General features: G+C 51.3%; 1 protein-coding gene across 1 annotated transcript; it reads right to left on the bottom strand.

The window, feature by feature from the left end:
* Window positions 1-187: 187 nt before the first annotated feature.
* Ssu72 (SSU72 homolog, RNA polymerase II CTD phosphatase) lies at window positions 188-21,524 on the bottom strand. Its single transcript, XM_005404212.2, has 5 exons — window positions 21,346-21,524; window positions 14,714-14,857; window positions 2,201-2,340; window positions 1,578-1,696; window positions 188-531 (listed from the first exon to the last, which is right to left on the bottom strand). The coding sequence occupies exons 1-5, from the start codon at window positions 21,423-21,425 to the stop codon at window positions 430-432; spliced, it is 585 nt and encodes a 194-aa protein (XP_005404269.1). The 5' UTR covers window positions 21,426-21,524; the 3' UTR covers window positions 188-429.
* Window positions 21,525-23,315: the final 1,791 nt, after the last annotated feature.

Below are 23,315 nucleotides of genomic sequence, written 5' to 3'. Positions count from 1 at the left end.
GAGGCCAGGCCGGGCCCAGACCCCACAGCCCGGGAGCCCGCCAGGCCCCCCGACTTCGGACCTTGGGACACCAGGAGGGCCGCCTGGGAGGCCGGCCGCGCGGGCCCGGCGGGTGGGCCTGGGGCTGGGTCTGCGAGGTGGCCCAGCCGGGGAGGGGCTGGCGCGGAATTGAGGACAGAGCACGGCGCTAGCAGCATTTCGTTTATTGGGCGACTCCAGGCCCCTCCGGCCAGGGCTCGGCCGCGGTTGCTCAGGTACGCGCACAATCTGCAGGTGGGGGCGCGGCCCGGACAGGCACGCAGGCGTGCGTGAACCGTCTTTCTCCGTGGAAGGGGGTGGAGACACTGGCACGCGGTCCGCCCTCCTGGTTCCGCATTGCACGAGGGCAACACCGGCACCCCGCAGACACGTCCAGGAGGCCGGGTGGGGTCAGTAGAAGCACACCGTGTGCAGGAAGGCCCGACCGCTCTTCTCCTCGAACTCCTGCAGCAGCTCGTCGATCTCGTTCTCCATGTCCTCCGTGTGCTGGATCTGCGGGGAGCACACCCTGAGCGCGCTCGCCGGGCCGTAGCCCACCGCGCGGCCTTCCCCGCCCCGCAGAGCCCCCAGCTGGAGCCGCGCGGGGCGCCCAGAGAAGGACCCAGGTTCGCAGGCTCCTCTCCACCACACAGGCAAGCAAAATAGAGCACGGAAAGGGACAGGCACCCGCCAGGGCCCCGCAGCAGGGAGGTGGCTCCCCGCATCCGTGCGCGGCGGGGTGGCTAACCCCACACACGGCTCCCTCCGGGTCTGGAGAACCACAATCACTGCACACATCGCCAGAGACCGTCCAGCTCCCGGCCACACCTGCCCTGCCACGGCTCGTCCCCGCGGTACTCAGCCTTGCTGGCACATGGGCCTCTGAGCAGGGAGGCCCCTTTGTGACACAGCTCTGTCCTGAAGCTGTAGGCACACCTCTCCAGGTGTTTCTGCTGCATGCTGGCTAGATGATGGACACAGCTGGCAGAGCTTAAGGCAGCCACACTGAATCATGAGACTTGCAGGGAACAAGCTCGGCTGGGGTGGGCGGGGCCAGGAGGGCTGGAGCCTGGCCCCCACACACAGCACCAGCCCAGCCCGGTCATCTGGTGGGGACCCGCTCCTGACTAGGCCAGTTCCCTCACGCCTGTCACCACAGCCCGCTGCCTTGAACAGATCCCAAGGACACGGACAGTGCATGGCAGCTACACAGGCTTGGGTGACGGGGAGAAGGCTGGGGGTGGGGGGCGGCGGCGGCGGACAGTTTGGGCCGCCAGTCTGCAGGGCAGGAGACACAGTGAAGCGCGTAGGTCTGACCCTGCCCCAGCCTGGGCTGCCACCTGCTCTGCTGGCGGTGCCTGAGCTGAGGGTCTACCAGGGAAGGGACCAGAGTTCTGGAGGTCTCAGTGCACAAACAGGGCCATCCTCGCACACCCTCTATCAGATGAACAAAAGCACCAGGTAGTTCTTGAGCCAAAGCCACTTGGCTCATCCCCAAAGGTCAACTGTTTCAGTTTTTGCGGCACAGGCAGGGGACAAGCCAGGCACCCCATACTCACACACTGACAGAGCTCACAGATGAGGAAGGCCCCCAGGGTGGCCTCCTCGTGGTTGTCCTGAATGTCCACGTTGACCACATGCACTGGCTGGCAGGTCTCCTGTTCTCTGGAATTCAGATCTGATTGGGACAAAGGGACAAAGATGGTGGCTGCCGAACCACGCAGCAAGAGTCTGTCGAGCGGCCCCACCTGCCCCTGGCTGGGCTCAGCTGCTGCTGGGCTCTGGGGTTTGGGAACACAACCAGGCACTGTGACCAGGCCTGGGGACACCCTGAGGACCCTGCATGACAAAGCTGAACTCAAAGCCTCTGTGGACCTCAAGCTCAAGTTGAGGCCGCCACTGGTGTCCAACCTGTCCTGGGACAAGGCCTCCCATGGCAGCAGTAGCATTTGTGGTCCCCACGGCACAGTCTGTACCATACAGGGCGGAGCCGGAGCCCACAGAGGCAATGACATCTCAGCAAAAGGCCGCAGCAGCCCCCCCTGCCCACCTCCCAGGGACCTCTGCTGGCCCTTATGTGCAGACCAAGATAGGCATCTGTCCCCGGGCTGCCACTCAGGGCCGGAGCCCTCCCCACCTCGGGCAGGGAAGCGGCTTCCTGGGCACCACCACATAGGCTCACCTTCCACCACCTGGTCATAGACCCTCTCTTCACAGGTCAGGATCAGGTCAAACAGGTCCTTACAGTTCTGGAACCTCTCTGGCCGAGGCTTGATTCTCTTATTTCTGTCCAACATATGCAAAATTCCATTCTGCGTGTAGCTGAGTGCCAGGTGTTAAGGAGCTTTAGACAGCCGCTTTTGTTCATTACCCCAGAAGTGCCATGTCCTTTCCACCCTGGCCCCTGGAGACAAAAAGCACCAGTTCCCCGAGGCCCTGACTCCACTCACCGGGCCAGAGGCCCCCTCACCATGCTGCCTTGGGCAGCCAGTCAGGTCTGTGGGTGGTGCCTGACTCCTCTGAAAGGGGCCTTCAAAGATGAAGCTCCCTGGAAACCTAGCCCTCAGTCAGTCCAGGGAAGAGCAGAAAGCAAACTCTGGAAAACCCCATTCTTTCCAAAAGAAGACTCCAGGAGCAGCAGGGCCTGGAAGCCTCTTCGGCCGAAAAGCAACCAGATGGTGGCAGGTAGCGACAGCCACACTGAGAAGGGACCAAGGGCATGAGGCCTAAGGTGAGATGTCCACGGAGCTCTGTCTGCGAGCAGCAGGAGCGCTGCTGCCGAGGTCAGGACGGGGCCACCCCCGAAGGGTGCAGAGAAGGGCATTCTTACCCCAGGAACCCCACGGTCCCGGGGGTCATCTAAGTCTCTCCAGACATTTGAAGACAAGCCTCTTGCTAACCCTATTTTAGGAAAGGACTCTGGAATTGTTTTGTTTGGGTGCTAAGGATCGAACACAAGGCCTTGGGTATGAGTTGCACTCCCAGCCTGATTTAGGGATTGTGTGACTGTTTTTCCCAGCACTTGGATCAAACCCAAGGATACTCCACCTCTGAGCTACATCCCTAACCTCTTTTATTACTTTTTTTTTTTTCTTTTTTTTGAAACAGGGTCTCACTCAGGCTGGCCTTGAACTATGTGGCCCAAGATGATTTTCCTGCCTCAGCCTCCTGACAGCTGGGGTTACAAGCGCCTGTGCCACCAGACCCAGATATTTTTGCTCTTTTGAGACAAGTTCTCAGTGCACAGACCAGGTTGGTCTCAAACTCACAACCCTCAGTTCCCCAGCAGCTTCAATTACTGATGGACCCACTTATGCCCAGTTCCAGGCAGTCCTGGATGAAGCCAATGGGAACAGGTCCTGGGCTGCCTTGCTTGTGCCGCCTCCTCAGGCACCCAGAGGTGGTGCCAGCTGGGGAGAGGCCCAGGTACCAGTGGGCTCTGCCAAATGTAGGGTCTTCAAGTGTGACCACAGCGTAGCACAGGGAGGGCCTGTGTTTATGCAGCACTTGAACAGCATGTGGACACCAGGGGTGCCTCTCCCCAGCCCCTGGACTGTAACCAGCACCAGGGTAGGGACACCTGCCTGGAGATGACCATGGTGACCCTGGAGACCATTGTCTGTTCCTGACCTCCGCATCCACTTGAAGATTAAACTGAAGTAAACAGACTACAAATCAGTTCTTTTGTTTACAAATATGAAAGTACCACAGTACACTGTCAGATTAAGATGTAAGCCAGACATCTGCACCCAGTTCAGGGCCAGCCTGAGCAGCACAGCAATATCCTGATAATTAACAAATAAGTAATAAAAAAAACGAGGGCCAAGTATCATTCAGTGGCAGAGGACTTGCCTAACAGGCACAAGGCCCCAGGTCTGATCCCTATCACCACAAAAAAGGGGAAATTAAAAAAGCAGTGGGGGGGGGAAACAGTGGGAAACACTATCTCTAGCCTGTGTTTTCGCAAATATTCAGGCCTCTGACCTGTTTGTGAAAACAAAAGCAGCAGACCCTCAGTAAAACAATCTCAGTGAAAGCCGGCTGGGTTGTGAACTCAAGAGGAGGGCTACCTAACGAGTCAGTCTCTACACCAAGTCACAAACATGGTTCTGACCCAGATCAACCCTAGTGTTGCAGCAGGAGATCATGCAAAGCACACAGATGCCTGTCGCTGCTCCCACGGCACCGGATATGTGCAACAAGCAGGAGGGGTTCTGCCTCCAGCACAATACCCCACGGGGGTCTGTGCTGCGGACAGGGCCTTCCGGGACTGACTGAAAACACCTAGGGGCCAGGAAATAAACAGATTATTTCCCTCTCCCAGGAGACCAGTGAGTTCCTGATTTAAAGATTAACAGGGATCTTACCAGAGACAACTGCAAACATTTTAAAAAGCTCAAATGGGGGCCCGGGGCCCAGATGCGGCCCGGGGCTGCTAAATGGGCAGGAGTCGTCCCCGCTGTCCCTCCACTGCCCACAGAACCTCACCAGGCAGAGATGCCTTCAGGAGCTGCCAAGAGAAAGGCGGCGGCGGGCCTGTGCACAAGCGCTAATGCCACTTTGACCCGTCTGGGGGCTCACTGGGGGGCTGCTGGGGCCAAGCCAGACGGCTAAGATGGGCCAAGTCTGGAGGCCTCAGGTGGTCAAGGGGTCCCTAAAGGAAGCCAGGGCCTTCACAGAAAACAAGACTAGGAGGCTGAGTGCAGTGGTTCACGTATGTAATCCCAGCACTCTGGGAGACTGAGCCACGAGCACTGCAAGTCTGAGACCAGCCTGTGACGTTCAGTGACTTGGGGAGACTGCGAAGATTTTTAAAAGGGTCGGGATGCAGCTCCGTGGAAAAGTCCTGGTGCAATCTCCAGTACCCCCCACCTGTCCAGGACCTGATGGTGCAGATGCTGAACTGCGATCCGGGAGAGGAGACTCAATGAGACTGAACTGAGGCACACGGGAGTGAGGTGCAAGGGCCGCTGCCAGCCCAGCAAGCTCCGCTCCCACCCTCCCACCAGCTCAGGCACAGGCACCTCTGAATGCATCCAGAGCTGCCAGAGCCCCACAGCAGGGCAGTTCACTCGCAGACAGCAGCTTCACGTGCACATACAGGTCAGGCCACAGTGCTTCTTGTGGTCTCCCTGCAGACACCCCAGACACCCAGGAATCCTTGTTTCAGAGGACAAGTGCAGGAGGACTGTGGACAGTGAGTCAAGGCAGAGCCGAGGCCATGCTGCAGCCACCCAGACTGGGGCCCAGGTCTGCAGGAAGCCAGAAGGTTGTGGCCTCACCTCGAAGAGGGGGTGCAGTGACCACTGCAAGTCAACACAGCTGGCCAAGTCACAGGGAAAGGGCGTGCCAAGGGCAGCAGGGCTGGGTCCAGTCCCTGAGACACCAGAGCTCCTGACAGCTTCTGCATGACCCCCTCCAGATCAGACGCCTGCTGCCACTGCCTCTGGACGCCCAAACCCAACCTGGCCTTCCAGGAGGGTACAACAGGAGGCATGCTGAGCAAATCAAGAAGTGACAAGGTCAGCCCCCAACAAGCATCCTGAGGGCAGGCCACCTGTCATCCTGTTGCCATATCCTCCTGTGACGAGTGGACAGACTCACGAGACACAGGTACCAACATGCTGCCCTAGGCTTGCACTGTCAGTGCCCAGAACCAAAGCTCAGGTCTCCAGGGCAAACCCTGAAAGTGACACAAGCTTTTCCTGTGACTGCTGCAGGCAGTGAGGGACGATGGGTAGCAGTGCTGGCCCGGTGACTGGCCCAGCCTCTGGCCGTGGGATGAGTCAGGGAGGGAAGAGGCCAGCACGGCAGAGGAGGCTGGGGAGGGCCATGCTGACACCTGAATGTGAGATGGAAAGCAGGTGGCACACCCTGCACTTCCTCCAGAGCTGAGCCCCCACCTTCACACTAAGTGCATCCCCACCTCTTCTTAAACCTTCAGACAGGGTCGCATTAAGTCATTCAGTGCCAAACTAGGCTGAAATTTGTGATTCTCCTGGCTCAGCCTCCCACAGCACTGGGATCACAGCTGGGTGCCACCCTGCCCTCTGGCCAGTGGCACCTTAGCATCACTGTCATCTATCAGTATCATCTTAGATCATCTCCAGTATGTGACACCAGAAGTTTGTAAAATTGTGGCCCCCGAATCACAGTATCAAGAAAGAAATTTAAGGGCCCGGGATGTAGCTCAGCGGCACAGCACTTGCCTGGCAAGCATGAGGCTCCAAGTTCAATTTCTAGTACTAAAAAAAAAACAACAAATTCAAGCTGGTGCAACGGTGCAGACCTATGACAGCAGGCATTCTGGAAGGCTATGGCAGGGCAGCTTCAAAAGTCAATAAAGCAGGCACCTGGAGAAAGAGAAGACCTGGGGCTCCACCCCCCGGGACAGGTGAGAAAAGGTTGGGGCATGCAGCCTCCAGGCAGCATTCCTAGGAGGCAGAAATCTGGAGACAGTCAGCTACTTCCACTCCGGCTGACCAACAAAAAAACAAGTTTACCTTGGAACAAGAGTTCAGTGGGAGTCCGAGAGTTCCTCGGAAAGCTGCACGGGCCCTGGTGAATGAGTAGGGCAGAGGGGAGGGACGCTCAGGATGGCGGCCGAAAGGCTGTAGAGCTCACAGTCTCAGAAGCCACGTCTAGCCCTATACCTTTCACAGCCAGCTGAGATGTACACTTCAAGTGCGACACACACCCAGAGTCCAGCCCGTAAAAGACGAAGAACTGAGGGATGAACACACGAACAGATAGCTATAAAATACCTCAACTCCAGGGATTACAGAGCCACAGACAAACCAGACAGCACATGGAATGCAGGCTCCCTGCTCCATCCTGAGACTCGGCTACATTTGTATTTCAAACTAATGCTTAGGGAACAGCTGGGCCACAAAATAAAAGTCACATTAACGCCACCCAGAGCCACAGCTTTACTTGCTGACTGTAATTCATCATGCAGTTATCTATTCAGACTTTAAATGGACATCTAACAAATTTACAAATGATGGCCTAAGTATTTGGTTTGGGTTTTTTTTTCTTTTTGAGGCAGTGTCTCGCTATGCAATTCAGGCTGGCTTTGAGCTCAGTTTGTAGCCCAGGCTGGTCTCAAACTTGCAATGATCCTCCCTCCCTCAGCCTCCCGAGTGCTGGGATTACAGGCGTGCACCACCACACCCAGCCTGGGTTAGGTATTTGGCAGTGCTTGAGATTGAACCAGGGGCACTCTACTGAGCTATGTCCCAACCCCTTTTATCCTTTAGCCTTGAGACAAAGTCTTGCTAAGCTGCCCAGACAGGACCTGAACTTGCGATCCTCCTGCCTCAGCCTCCCTCAGTGCATGATGGTCTTTCTGTAGCATCTTGTGAACATACTGTGGGCCTCTGGTGGCCCCACGGGACTGCCTTGCTGGGAGTAGGCCACCAGCCAACTCAGCACCACCCCTAAGAAAGGGCGCCTAGGCCTTCCAAGGTGAAGAATGTACTAGTAATTTTACTGGAATCTACTTGCTACACACAGTAAGCACACTCAGGAGAGTCTTCCACCTGTTTGCCATGACTCCCTTCCTGGGTCTGGTGACACTCGAGCCCAACCAGTCTCTGCTCAGAGGTGGGAAACTGACTTCAGACTGAAACCCAAGAGCAACTCAGAGAGACCCCAACTCAACATGAACGACAGACGGGCTGGGAGTGGAGAGCAGCAGGGCGCTGGGTTCTCTCTCGAGCCACACAGAAAGGGAACCTGGAAGCCTCCACACCTTCAACAGTTGTGCTCAGGTGGAAGGCATGCAGCGAGGTGCCAAGCTGTCGCCCCTTCAGTACCCACAGTGACTCTGGGTGGCTGCCCACCAGCCGGGCACACGGGTGCTTGCTTACAGTCCCAGCCACACAGTAGGCAGAGGCAGGGGGCCACAAGCTCGAGGCCAGCCCACGCAGCTTGACTGAGACCCTGTCTCAAAAATTTTGAAAAAGGGCTGGGTGTATGACTCAGTGCTCCCTGGGTTCAACTCCCAGTATTAACTGAAAAAAAGGCCCCCCAAACTTGAGTCACTGAGTGTAAGCTGAAGCCATGTGGCAGGATACCAGACTCCCAATCCTTCTGTACAGTGATGGCAAAGCAGAGAAAAATTAAGGGCAACAAGGAAACTCTGCACTGAGAAAGGAGTGTGGCCCAGGGTGCAGTGTGCACTCTGCAGGCGTCATCCCAGCCCCAGCCCCAGCCCCCGTGTCCACCAAGTGCAGCATCCATGCAGCAAAGCAGGCTCATGGCTGTCAGTGCTCTGGGCCAGAAACAGAGCTGGGGAAGCCGCTGCTACAGGGCTTCCCACGGCGAAAAAGTCTACAAGGATGACAGGGGCCAGGGGTGAGGCCCTTTAACATGATCACTACGTGTATCTAAAATGTACCAATAAAGTTTTTAAAAATCAACTGGAGCCTGGTGTGGCAGCACATGCCTATAATCCAGCATTCAGGAGGCTGAGGCAGGAGTACTGCTGCAAGTTCGAGACCAGCCTGGGCTACAAAGTGAGTTCAAGGCCAACCTGAACTGCATTGCAAGACCCTGCCTCAAAAAGACCAAAAAATAAGGTAAAATGAAATAAAGCGAACTGGAGTGATATTTACATAACTGTGAATGCTGACACTATGTAACTGTCTACTTTAAATGGAGAATCACACGTAATGTTATGATTTTATTAAAATAAGATTGCGCCTCTAAAAAGCATCTAAATCAAAGACATTTTACTTTTGTTCTGCAGTGTTGGGTATAGAACCCAGGGCCTATCGCTTCTCGGCCTTTTGGCTAAGATCAAGTGTAGAACCCAGGGCCTGGCAATGCAGGCAAGGAGTACATCACAAAGGTATACTCCATCTGGAGCCCTTTTTAAAATTCTGAGACAAGGTTATGCTCAATTGCCCAAGTTGGCCTCAAACTCCTGGGCTCAAGTCATTTCCTGCCTCTGCCTCCCAAGTAGCTGGGCTTACACTACACTGGCTCAGAAGACACTTCTTGCCAGCATGGTAGCACAGGCCCAAAATCCCAGCTACTCCAGAGGCTGCAGCAAGAGGACCACAAGTTTGAGCCCACCCAGGCAACTTCATGACTAAGAACTTGTCTCAAAAAAATTTAAAAAAAAAAAAAAGGGTTAGGATGTAGCTCAGTGTAAAGGCTCTGGTTCTAGTCATAGGACAGCAAAACAAAGAAATAAAAAGGCAGGTGTGGTGATATATACCTACATCATCTCAGCTATTTAGGAGGCTGAGGCAAGAAGATCACAGGTTTGAGTCCAGCCTGGGCAATTTAGTGAAATCCTGTCTTTCCAAAACATAAAGTGACAGGGATACATATCTCAGTAGTACAGCATTCCCCTACCACGCATCATGCTCGAGTTCAATCCTGTACTTCCTCCCAAAAAAGATTTTTAGCTGGGCGTGGTGGTATGTGCCTGTAATCTCAGCACTTCGGAGGCTGAGGCAGGATTGCTGTGAGTTTGAGGCCAGCCTAGGTTACATATCAAGACCCTATCTCAAAAAAAAAAAGGTAAAAAATTAATTAACTCAGATGTTGGTTTTTGAAGACAGTCTTCTACACAGTCCAGGCTAATTTAGGAACTACAACTCTCCAGCCACACCTCCTGAGTTCTGAGATGATGTGCACAAACCACCATGCCTAGCAGAAGCACAATCATTTTTCAGTCTTTAGAAGCCAGGTAAATTCAAATCTATCACCGGCACAGGTAGGTAAACTATGAGAACCCAATTCCTAAAAAGGAAACAGTGAAATGATTAATTAATTCACACTAGTATTATCAACACAGTGGAGGGAAAACTAGTTTAAATTCAATAAGGTTTCTAGCCCTAGCCCAATTAACCCACTGCCCTCAAGAATTTCTGCTGAGCCAGGTGTGGTGGTACCTACAACCCCAGGACTTGGCAGGCTGAGGCAGGAGGATCATCACAAGTTCAAGACCAGCCTGAACCACACAGCAAGACAAATTCCCACTGGGACAGCAGGCAGCCAAGTCTTCTGCTTTTGGAAGCCAAAAATCAAAATCACTTATTCATAGCCAAATATTTATGAAATTAAAGCCAGACAGGTGATGAATGGGTCCACTTTCTGACAATGTCAAAGTGGCCTGCAAGGGTCTGATCTGTTTCTGGGCTAGTAAGATGCAGTCTGCACCTCCTTCCCCAGCCCTCCATGGCAGCCCCAAGCTTGGGAGAACCACTGACACCCCACAGTTCGCTACTGCCTGGGCAGGTGCGGAGCCGGTCAGTGGGTTTCCACCCACCCTGCTCTAACCTGGGATGGGTTCATCAAACACAGCCCACCAGTCAAAAGTATTTGCATCTCCACGGCAGTACTCGCTCAGTACTGAGAGGAAACACCATGCTTAGTACAGTGTGGGTCAACTCCATTCACAAGTGTTCTGTGAGGTGGCCCACTCAAGGGAACAGACCTGGGCCATGGGCGTACAGATGGCAGTGGTGATCTTGGGGGATGCCTGGCCCTTGGGCAGGTACCATTTTCCAGTCAAGTCCCATTGTTCTCCCTTGAACACTGAGGTACTTCATAATGCTTAAATTCAGTGCTCCATGTTTCCTCTTTGGGTTACATTTAAAAGATTCTCTAGTCCCAAGTGTGACCCATGGCACAAACTTCTAATGCCAGCTTCTCAAAGGCTGAAGCAGGACTCCTAGTTAGATTGCAGCCTAAGCAATTTAGCAAGAATCTGGCTCAAAATTAAAAATAATTTTACAAAAATGTCTTAACCAGGCATGGTGGCACATGCCTGTAATCCCAGCACTTGGGAGGCTGAGGCAGGAGGATCACCATTAGTCTGAGAGCAGCCTGGGATACATAGTGAGTTCAAAGGCCTGAGCTACACAGCAAGACCCTGTATCAAAAAACTCCCCAAAAAGCTGGGAATATAGCTCAGCAGCGTAAGTATCTGCCCGGCAAGCGTGAGGTCATGAGTTCAATTCCCAGTACCAAAAAAGAAAGTTAAAAAAACAACTCCCCAAAATCTAAAAAACCTAAAAAATAAAAGTCTTACCCTTCCACTACAGATTATAGTGACCATCACCTCTGTAAACCATGAGTTAATCCACTAAAGATCTGTACATTCTTGGCTCTCGTGTATGCTGAGTAATGCTTTCAGGGGACCCTTGCTGAAGCTGCCCGCCAAGCAGCCCTGTCCAGGCAGTCCTCAACTACCCACCCCACAGCACTGCTCACCTGCAAGCCTTGCGGGGCATGCTGGCATCCACTGTCCTCGCCTTGGCCAGGCCGCCTGCCACAGCCAGAGCGCTCCCTAGTGGTGGGGAGGTAGCTCAGTGGCACAATGCCTGGTAAGTGCAATGTTCTGAGTTCAGTTACTGTTACCCGCCCCCCGAAAAAGTCTTTGCAGAGAGCTCCTTGTAGTTGCCCTACTCTGCTGGCCAAGGGCAGTGCTGCAAACAGGGAAGATGAGAAGACCTGAGGGCCCACTCGTGAAGGAAAGAAGCTGGCAAAGGTGACTCCACCCCAGAGCCTCCTGAGGATAATTTTCTTTTTTCCTTTATTTTTTTATTTTTTGGTCCTTTTTTTTGAGACAGGGTCTCACTATGCGGTTCAGGATGGCCTTGAGCTCACTTTGTAGCCCTGGCTGGTCTTGAACTCGCAACAATCCTCCGGCCTCAGTCTCCTATTACAGGAGTGTGCCACTACACCCGGCATGAGAATGATTTTCTGACAGTACTACCAAGGAGCAAACACTGGGGGACTGACAGTCACTGTGTGTCCAAGAAGGCTACAGGCTCCCCAGGCCACTCAAGGCACCAAACACACACGGACGCACACAGCACCACTGTTTCTGAACAGACAGGAGTCAGCCGGGGAGCCACCGTGCACAACTGCCTGGGGAGGGTTCGGAATCCCCGGCACAGGCCAGGGTGCATCTCCCTGGGCAGACCCTTCCCATCTCACTGCTGACACTAGAGTCAGTAAGTGCTGGCCCACCCAGAAATGGGAGGCTGGTCAGCTACCAGATAAAAGAACTAGATTTACACTATTAAGGGAGTATCAGCCTGCACACTAGGACCTGTTTTTATTTCTTTCACGGAGTACAAGAGTTTCAAAATTGAATGGTACGACAGCCAAGTGAAGTGGCGCACACCTCTAATATTTGAGAGGCTGAGACAGGAGGATCACTCCAAGTTCGAGGCCAGCCTGGGCTACACAGTGAGTTCAAGGTCAGCCTGGAGTACACAGCAAGAACCCATCTCAAAAGAAGAAAACACAATAAGTAAATGGTACCAGCCATATGTGGTGGTGCACACGCATACCCCTAGGCTGAGACAGAAAGACTCTAAGTTTGGGCCCAGCCTAGGCAACCAACTTAAGTGTCTTAGTGAAGCCTGTCTCAAAATTCAGAAGGAGAAGTGGGCTGGGGATGTAGCTCAATGCAAAGGCCCTGGTATCTCTCTCTCTCTCTCTCTCTCTCTCTCTCTCTCTCTCTCTCTCTCCTCCCTCCCTCTCACACACACATATACACACAGGATGATACTAACTGAAGAATAATTTTCATTTTCTTTCTTCCTTGAGTTTTTTCCAGGACTAAAGGAAGCACCTAGCTCCCAAATGAGACACCTAGAAAGAGACTTTATGGCTCTTCGTGAGGCTAAGGAACAGAGGGAAGCAAACGGTGGGCACTTTGAGCAGAGGGGGTTTCAGGGAGGGTGTCTAAGCCTCGGCTCCACCACCATGGGAGCAGAGCAGCCCCAACTGTGCCCAGCACACAGCACAGGTGGCTGCGGGGACATCTTTTCCAACACAGGCCTGGCTTCTGAGATGGGTCGAGATCCCGGGACCTGCCACCCGGATCACTGTGTTATGGGCACTGGCGATCCAGACTCAGGCTCCCAGCACAGCCCACAGTGGGAGAGGCTGACAGAAAGCACCCATGTTTCTACCCTGGGTCCACACCAACATTCCAACTGCAACTCAAGGAGGAGAATAAAGGAGAATAAGACACAGAAGATGCCTGACTGTCAGGATTTATGCTTGTTAGGATCACCTTCAGGGCCTTCCTGCTACCTAATTAACCAACATATATTCAAAGCCCTTTTCAATTTTTTGTTTGTTTAAGACAGGGTCTCATGGGGCTGGAGATTTAGCTCAGCGGCAAAGCGCCTGCCTGGCAAGTGCAAGGTCGTGAGTTCGATTCCTGGTACCAGAAGAAAAACGAAAAAACAGGACCCCCCCCACAAAAAAAAAAAAAGACAGGGTCTCACTATGCAGTTTAGACTGGCTTTGAACTCACTTCGACCCTCCTGCCTCAGCCACCTGAACCATTTTCAATTTATTAAATGTTACTTTTGAGACAGAATCTTACGAAGTTGTCCAAACTGGTCAAAACCTTCGGCTCCTCCTGCCTCAACCTCTCAAGTAGCTGGGGCTAGGGCACATACCACTATGCTCAACTTCATTTTTAGTTTGTTAAAAATCAAAAAAGTAATCAAAAAAGTACCAAAGTGCCAGGAGTGGTGGCGCACAACTACGATCCCAGCTATGATCCCAGAACTCGGGAGGCTGAGATAAGAGCATCGCTGTGTGCCAGGTGTGGAGGCGCACACCTGTAATCCTAGTACTGGGGAGGCTGAGGCAAGAGGATTGTTGTGAGTTTGGGACCAACCTATGCTACACAGTGAGTTCAAGACCAGGCTCAACTATACAGCAAGACTCTGTCTCAAAACAAAAACCTGTCAAAGCAGAAACAACACACTTCCTGTTTCTTGTTGACATTCACTTGCTCAGAACACATCCTAGCTCCATTCTGGTTATTACAAAGCACAAGGTGGCCTGGAATTTCTTTTTTCTTTCAGTGCTAGGACTGAGCTCACAGCCTTGTCCACTCATGCACTGAGCTATGCCCCCAGCCCTGGAAACTGTGTGAGGATGCCATCAGGAAATGTACAGTGTGGTGTCCCACTTACAGAAAGCCATTTTAAAATACCATTCCAGGTCAGGTGTAGTGGTGCACACCTGTAATCCCAGCACTCGGGAGGCTGAGGCAGGAGGATTGCTGCAAATCTGAGGCTTGCCTAGGGTACAAAGTGTGTTCAAGGCCAGTATGAACTACCTAGTGAAACTGTCTCAAAAACGACCAGAAAAACAAAAAAAAAAGTAACTTTCCTTCTCGTGTGAGTCTTAAATAGTAGACCCAACCTTTTTCATCTCCTCCTGAAATGAAGTAAAATTCTCTCACGTTTCTTATTTCTATGACCCTCTCTGGTGACAAACATAGGCTTCTTCATCTCCCTCATAAAGCCCACTGTGGGCAGCAGCCTGACCACCTGTCAGAGCCCCACGCACGGCCCTGGGAGCGGTGCGCACCGGCTCTGTGCTCTCCTCATTCTCTCCAAGGGCCCTGCACCATTGGAGAAGCTCCACCTGACCATATCAGCGTAGGGTTCCATTTGTGTCTGTATTTAGGGTTTACACCCCCACTGCCACATGGATCTAGCTCCAGGCTGTCCAGCGGGCGGCAGGAAGAGACACCCGGGTGCTGGTGAGCACAGAGAACAGTGCTTGGGCCAGCACACCTTGCCCATGCCGGCATCGCCTGGACACCTCCCTCAGAGCAGCGGGCAGGCACGCCCAGCACAGACCGCACCTGCCAGAAGACCCTCTGGGCTCTCTAGGGGCAGCCTTGGGATACAGTTCTTTGTCTTTCCTGAGTAGGTCATTGTACATCTGGTCATATGTGGTTTTGAAATCATAGACATTGGGCTTGTCGGGCGCTGGTCCTGGGAGCTTCACGTGAGTTCCTGTTCCAAAGGACCGGACGCTGAATCCTCGCTTGCTGCAAGACAAAACAAGATAAAGAGCATCACAGCTAGGTTACGACAGACACAGGCTCCCAAGCCATGAACCGAGGCTGGGCAGAGTAACTTTACTAATAGTACACATGAGACTTTTAAGTTTTTATTTTTATTTATTTTTTGAGACCGGGTTTTGCTGTATAGTTCAAATGGCCTTGAAATGGTGCAAATACTTTCACCTCAGCCTCCTAAGGGCTGGCATTACAGGCATGTAATTAAAATTTTTTAATATAAGAAGTTTAGATATTTCAAATTTTTTGAGAATTACTGCTGGGTGTAGTGTTGCACAGCACTCTGGAGACTGAGGCAGAAGGATCACGAAGAGTTAGGCCAGCCTGGGTTACATGGCCAGACACTGTCTCAAAACACAAAACAAAAACCAGAAAAAATTTATACAGCAAGGTACACAAAAACTAGTTGAAACCAATCAAAACAGAATCTGTAGTTAGGTGACATGTGAACACCACAGCTCTTTAACACTACTCCTCCACAGTCAGAAAGACTGACCACCAGCTGGACGTGAGGACATTTCCATCTGCTCAGGTCCTGGTTCATAGGATTCATAAGAAACCAGTCAAGGTTTGCTGCTTGCTGCAGCAACAGCCCAGGCTGAGCTGCCCTCCAGGACACTCCCCGTGTGTGTCCTGGTGGCCTGTGACACTGTTCAGGCAATCCTGAGTACATCTGAAGCTGCTACAGTGACACACACAGACCAGCTCACACTGTGACAATCTGCTGCTTACGTAAGAGCTTTGGGTGCTACAAAGTACTCTTGAAAACAGAGGAGTTTTGTGTCTGAATAGTCTGTGACTAGTCTTCCGGAAAAGTATTTGATTGGTCAAATAAATGTTTGGTTTTTTTTTTTCTTTTTGGTCTTTTTGAAACAGGGTCTCACTATGCAGTTCAGGCTGGTCTTGAACTCACTTTGTAGCCCAGGCTGGCCTCGAACTGGCAATGATGCTCCTGCCTCACCCTCCAGAGTGCTGGGATTACAGGTGTGCACCACCACACCCAGCTCAATTTACAATTACCAAAAACTGAGCTGGGCATGGTGGCATAAACCTGTAATCCCAGCATGTAGGAGGCTGAGGCAAGAGGATTACTGCAAGTTCAAGGCCGGCCTGAATTACATAGTGAGACCCTGTCTCAAAAAAACAAAAGAAAATAAATACCAAAAATTTATCATAAAGATGCTATTGCAGTAGTATATGGTGATGCATACCTGCAATCCTAGCTACTTAGGAGGCTGAGGTAGCAGGATCACAAGTTCAAGGCCAGTCAAGGCAACACAGTAAGACCCTGACCAAAAGTTTCAAAAAGGAATAGGGATGCAGTTGAGGGTATGGCTCAGTGGTAGAGCCCTGGGTTCAGCCCCTATACACAAAACACATACACAAAAATGCTATTGTTGAAAATGTTGCTCAGGATATAGCTCAGTGGCACAAGCGCTTGCCTAGTAAGCGTAAGGTCCTGAGTTCGATTCCCTGTTACCCCCCAACCCACAAAAAAAGAAAAAGAAAATGTTAAAGAAAACAAGCCAGGCATGGTGGCCCACCCCTATAATCCCAGCACTTGGGAGGCTAAGGCAGGAGGATCATTGTGGAGTTCAAGGCCAGCCTGGGCTACAAAGTGAGCTCAAGGCCAGCCTGAACTGCAGAGTGAGCCCCTGTCTCAAAAAGAAAAAAAAAAAAAAAAAAAAAAGAATGTTACATTGTTATCCCAAAAGTGGAAGGTAAAATAATGAAAAAAATGAACACCAAACAGCCTTTAAAAATTTTCTAATTAACAGCATGGGCTACAGTATCTTTTCTATTTCCTACTGTTCTATACTGTGCTCATTATTTGCATTTTTACATATGGTATTTTTTTGTCTGTTTCCCTCCTTCCCTCCCCGCCCCCAACTCTTTCTTTCTTTCTTTCTGGCTTTTTGAGACAGGGTCTCGCTATGTACTTCAGGCTGTCCTTGAAGTCACTGTGTAGCCCAGGCTGGCCTTGAACTCACACTGACCCTCCTGCCTCAGCTTCCTGACTGCTGGGATTCTAGGTGTGCGCGACCAAGCCTGCTTTTGATGAAGACTGAAACTCTGGACCTGTCACCAACCTTCCAAGCGCATGCATATCTCTGCCCAGAGTGGTGGCGTTTAGGAGGCATTTTGGAGGCTGAGGTAGGAGGATTACCCTGAGTTCACAGCCAGGGTTACCAAAAACAAAAACACAAACACAAACACAAACCTAAAGCATGCATATCTCTTAAGGAGAGAGCAGTTAAGGTACTCTAATGAAGGTGAACCAGGCTCATTGCTAATCAGCCCTCCAGCTATAATCTATGCAGCCCAAATCAAATGCTCAGACCACCAACATTTCAATGCAAGGCTGGGGACATAGCAATCTCTTCTGAATGTTAACATACCAACACAATTTGCGCCATCACCAACAAAATCTAGACTCTATACACAGCTCCACACGTATTTCCTAGGATTGATCTATTCCTAGCCTTTTCCAAGGTCAGGACAGAGCACCAAGGTTTCTAACCATGAGGTCATTTGTGTGCGTGCACAGAGCAGATGCTTACCCCTACTTGAAAGAAACATATCACCACTGGTTCTGTCAGCACCTCTAGTTAGGTGCCCCTCCCTGGGCTGAGCCCAGAGTCCTGTCTCTCTGCTGATCACCTTGTGGTATCACACCTCACAGCACTAGCACAGGGCAGGCCCTCTATCTCCTGCACTTCAAGTGGCCAGATGGCAAGGACACAGCCAGCTGGAACACTCAAGAGTTATCAGCAAATATGCTACTAGCCAGGTACAAACCTGCCCAACTAGTCCTGCTCTGGGCTCCAGCTACTTTCTTATCTACAAAGTTAAGTCTGGAGAAGATAATCCTGAACAGGCAACAGCCCTCTAGCTGTGGAAATTGTTACTATGCTTGAACTACCCAGTTTTGTCTCAACATCCACTTCAGGCAGAACTCTACCTTCCTCCCACAATCCCCTTGCCCTTAACTGCCTTCTGGAAGATCTGGATAAAACCAAATGCACAATCCCTGAAGCCTACAAAGGCAGGTCTGCTCCGGGAAAGGAAGGTCTTTAGCATCCAAAGTCCTTCCTACAGACAAGATTCCAAATCCCAGCAGGGCGTGGTGGGGCAAGCCTGTAATCCCAGCACCTGGGAGGCTGAGGCAGGAAGATCCGTTGTGAGTTTGAGACCAGCCTGGGCTACAAAGTGAGCTCAAGGCCAGCCTGAACTGCATAGCGAGACCCTGTCTCAAAAAGACAAAAACAATAACAACAAAAACAAGACATAACAGGAAGGGGGCTGGGGATTTAGCTCAGTGGCACATCACCTGCCTGGCAAGCAGGTCTTCCTAGTTCAATTCCCCCTACAGGAAAGGAAAAAAAAGACATAATAGCAGATGGGTAGATACATCTTTTCAAATAGGGGACAAGAGACTGAAGGGGGGAGAAAGAACTAAGATGTGTTATGTACATGTACCAACTCGCCATGATGAACAAATCATTATGTACTGTAAACATGAACAAAAACAATAAGGAGCTCGGGCATGGTGATAAATAAATGTACTGTTCTGGACGGCAACTCAGCAAAGTGTGAAGCATGGTGAAACGTTTCGTTTGTTTCTGTTTTTCGCACTACTAGGAAATGAACACATAGCTTTCATATAGAGCTGCATTCCCAGCCTCCTCCCCAAATTTCTTATTTTGAGATGGAGTCTGCAGCCAGGCATGTTAGCACACGCCTGTAATCCCAACACCTATAATCCCAGCACTCGGGAGGCTGAGGTAGGAGGATTGTCACAAGCTCAAGGCCAGCCTGGGTTATAAGTGAGCTCAAGGCCAGGCTGAACTGCAAAGCAAGACCCTGTCTCAAAAAGGGAAAAATAAATAAATAAATAAATCTGCTTAGTTGCATAGGCTGGGCTGAACTTGTGATCTGCCTGCCTCAGCCTCCCAGAGTGCTGGAATTATAAGTGTACATCCATACCCAGTTTACACCTACTTTTTGGACTCAGCAATTCCACCTTTAGGAATTTACACCAAAGCAGCAACCAACAAAGTGTCCACTAGTGGGAAACCAGTAACAATATTCACTCCTATATAGAACTCCTCTGCATTTCTGCAACATAGTTTTGTAACCACACATAATTCAAGATGAATAGATATATTAAAATTTAGGCCAGGTGCAGTGGTGCACTGGTACTCCCAGAATTGGGAGGCTGAGGCGGGAGGATTGCTGCAAGTTCAAAGCCAGCCTGAACTACACAGTGAGGCCCTGTCTGAAAAAAACCCCCAAAATAAAAATAAAATAAAATAAAATTCAGGAAACCAAAATAAATCATACTGAAAACTAAGAACAGTCACAATATCACATGGAAAGCAGGTTAACAGTACTTTGTCTCCCTAAGAATGTGTGTGTGTACACTGATACTCAATAAAATGTACCCCAGGGGGCTGGGGATTTAGCTCAGCGGCATAGCGCCTGCCTGGCAAGTGCGAGGTTGTGAGTTCGATTCCCGGTACTGGGGGGAAAAAAAAAAAGATGTACCCCAAAGTGGTACTTTCTAAGTGATCTCTATTTTCCTCATCTTCTACGTATCTTCTACAGTGAAACTTTCACAAATAAATATCACCTTTAAAATTAAAACTATTTTAACAAAGGAATACATAAGCATCTTAGAAACTCAAGACCACTGGTTCTGGGACTGGGAGATCTATCTCTGTGGCAGAGCATGTGCTTGGTATCCTCGAGCTCTGGGTCAATCACCAATCATCACCAGCACTTTAAAAAAAAAGACGTGGCCTCGAAGGTGGTTCACCTATAATCCCAGAACTCAGGAGGCAGAGGCAGGAGTGAAGGTTTCAGGCCAGTACACAGAGACCCTTACACATATACACATACATTAATTACTTCCACATAGTGACTATTCAGAGGAGCTCTTCTGCACCATCCCATACCTCTCCACAGGAGACACTGTGCTGGGTCACATACAGCCACTAAACAAGGACTTATCTTCAGCAACTGTCTCAGGAAGCACCAGATGGGCATGACGTCAACGTATTTCAGAGCCCAGCATGTGACACAAGCATGTAATCTCAGCACTAAGGGAGACTGAGGCAGAAGGATGGAAAGCTTGAGTTGTGCCTAGACAACTTAGCAAGAGCCTATCTCAAAATAAAAAAAAAAGGGCTGAGGATGAAGCTTCTTGTTAATGAAACCCTGGATCTGATCCCCAATGCCAACATAAAACACTTTCTTTTTCATTAACAAGCTTATTTTTTTTTGCGGGGGGTGTTGGTTACTGAGGGTTAAACTCAGATTTCTGCCTCCCTAACACCATTATTATTACACTGGGGAGGTGGTCAGCAGCCCAGTGCTAGGATTACACATGCCCACCACCACACCTGGCTAAAAATTTAAGATAGCCCTTTGAAGGATTCCATACTGACTGTGTTATTCAGACATAGCAGACGAGTTTAAAAAAGAATCACCAGTAGAAGCAGGTATCCCAACCAATGTAAGATAGTAAATTTTGTTTTCCTTGGGTAATATTCCAGGGGTGTAACCCTTGTGTACTGTATCAGACTTGTAATGGATGCTGTTTATTTATCTGAGACAGGGTCTCACTATGTATGCCAAGCTGACATCAAACTCATGGTAAACCTCCTGCCTCATCCTCCAGAGTGTTGGGATCACAGGTGCGTGCCACCACACCCATCACAAATGCTGTTTAGCACCCAAATGCATTTACCAATGAAGACCCAGCACAATGTAACCCTAGTACAGATCTACTTTAAAAGCAATCGTAAAAAATAAATAAAAACAATGATCATACATATCTGCTAGGTTCAAAGTGTACCACAATTGACTGGAGTTCAAAAAAAAAAAAAAAAAAAGGATAGTAAGTGAATACTGTTGCCAGGTGAGGTGGTTCACACATGTAATCCCAGCACTCGTGCAGAGGTTGAGACAGGAAGATCCTTCTGAGTTCAGGACTCGCCTGGAGTACAAAGTGAGTTCAAGGCCAGCCTGAACTGCATAGCGAGACCCTGCCTCAAAAAGGCAAAAAAAAGAAAAGAAAAGAAAAGAAAGAAACTGCTGAACTTTTTTGGGGGAGGGACTTTTGTACGACAGTTGTACACTTACACAGCAGCAAACACAAAAATGCGAGACGTGAGCACACTGGGTCGTCACCGTTTTCCCAGACTCGATCTGTCTCGGGGCGACGTGGCGCGAGCGCCGCAGTGAACCTGGCCCTCTGGGCCCCGCGCGACAGCGCCGTCCCCAGAGGTCTCTGGGCCCGAGGCTCCTGTGACTGCGGCATCTCGGTTCCCACACTGACTCCCCTGCGACCCAGTCCCCGGGAGCCCGCAAGGGGCACGGCTCGGCCCTCGGGGCCTCCGGGAGGCGCCCAGCACCGGGCGGGTCGGGACCCTGAGAGAGGGGCGGCCCATTACCTGAGGATGTTGTGCGCCTCCATGCTCCGGTTCTGGTTACTGGAACATACCACCGCCACACGCAGCGGCGACGAAGGCATCGCGCCGGCCGCACCGTCCGCGCCCCCGGCCCGGACTCCTACCCACCCCGGGGCTTCCGCGTTAGCAAGATGGCGGCGGCCGGAAGTCGACGACACGGAAGTGGCCGCGACGCAGCGTGCGCGAACACCGACGAGACCTCCCCGCGGCTCCTCCCCTCGGCGCGCGGTCTTCCCCACAGGCGCACCTCAATAGGCAACACGGGCAACGCCGCGCCGGCCTCAGCGGTGCGCAGCCGAGGACGCGATCCTCTCTGGCGCCGCCGCCTGCCCTGCGTCCTACAGACGCCGACGTCTAACGACGTCACAGTGCCCGCGCCGGCTCCAAAGGTGACGCAAAAGTGCCGTGCCGGAGCCTAGCTTCACGTCGCGCCTGCGCCTTGTGTGTAAGAACCGGTCGGTCTTGGCGGCGTCCACGGGAGGTGTGAGCACGCCCTTCGCTCCGTCTGGCCCGTGGTGCCGTCGACCCCGACTCGGTTGCTTCCCTAGGCTCGCCGAAATGCCAGTTCTCGGGACCCACATATGCTCTCACAACCGCGCTGTCCCTCCAGCAAGAGCCACATCTCTAAACGATCTGCCTTCCCCAGGCTCGCAGGGCCGTGCCATCACTGCCTCGGAGAACGCTTCAGTTGACCGTTTAAGCAAAGTTGTGAAAAAATTACAAGTGGCTCGCGTCTGTAGTCCCCGCTGTGAGGAGGAGTCAAGAGGACTGCGTGAGCCTGGAGTTTGAGCCTGGCCAGGACAACAAGCAAGATCCATCTCAAGAGAAAGGAAGGGTTAGGAGAAAATCAGAGACTAGTGTACCTGCCAGAGACCGAGTGCAAGGGCGAGCTGACCAGGTCCTTGGATGGGTTTGTTTGCAGGCGCTGCGACCTGGTTTCCGATTGTGATGTTACGACGGAACTGGTCTACGTGTTTGTGTTCTCCAGCCACGGCCAGCTGTCCTGTACAGTTTAGCATAGGCAGCGAGCTGGTGTTTTGCTATGGGGGTACAACAGGAGGAATGGGAGGGCAGGGAATGGCAGTGATTCATTGTGGAATCAGAACTGGGAAATGTGAGCCATGAAAGCAGGATGGTGGCCTCGAAAAGACCATAAACACTAAATTAGAGGTCCCAGCTGAGTGCAAGAACTGTCAGGGAAGATGGGTGTGGTGGTGTTAGTTTATAATCCCAGCACTCGGGAGGCTGAGGGCTGAGAATCATCACAAGGCAAGGCCAGTCTGAACTGCACAGGGGAACGCTGTCTCAAAAAAACAAGCAAACAAACCAACCTCAGAGAGCAGAGTGCAGATGTAACTGACTGGGACAGCGAGGAGGCACAGAAATTTGACGGTCGGATCCACACAGAAAAGAGCTACAATGATTTTTTTTTGGGGGGGATGGGTCTCATCACTATACAGTTCAGGTTCACCTTGAACTCACTTTGTAGCCCAGGCTGGCGTCGAATTCTCAGCGACCCTCCTGCCTCAGCCTCTTGAGTGCTGGGATTACAGGTGTGCGCACACCTGGCTCACAATGATTTTTTAAAAATTTAAGTTTATTATAAAAGTATAGCAGATATATGCATAGTCAGATACCACAGACCAAGGCAGGGGAACAGCACCAAAGATGAAAGGGAGAAAAAGAACAGAGAAGGAAAACTTTTTCCAGATAGGAGCAGAAGTTACCGTACTGACCACCCATCACGTCACTTGTTCCATCCCTGGACCTAATCCTTCACCCGGTTCTTGTTAACGCTTGACCTCCAGCTCCTCCTTATCTGACCGAGGCCTGGTCATCCTGACTGTATCTTGGGCCCAGTGCCCCTGTACCTGCCTGCTATGTTTGCCTAGCTTGCTTGTCTATAATACTGGTAGATGGGAAATTGAGAGAGGTTGTGGAGGGGGCCAGCT

The sequence above is a fragment of the Chinchilla lanigera genome, unplaced genomic scaffold (assembly GCF_000276665.1).
Source record: "Chinchilla lanigera isolate Chin_1 unplaced genomic scaffold, ChiLan1.0 scaffold00085, whole genome shotgun sequence".
NCBI lineage: Eukaryota > Metazoa > Chordata > Mammalia > Rodentia > Chinchillidae > Chinchilla > Chinchilla lanigera.
Note: the sequence above shows the minus strand (reverse complement) of the source record. Positions and strands in the feature narration are given on the sequence as shown.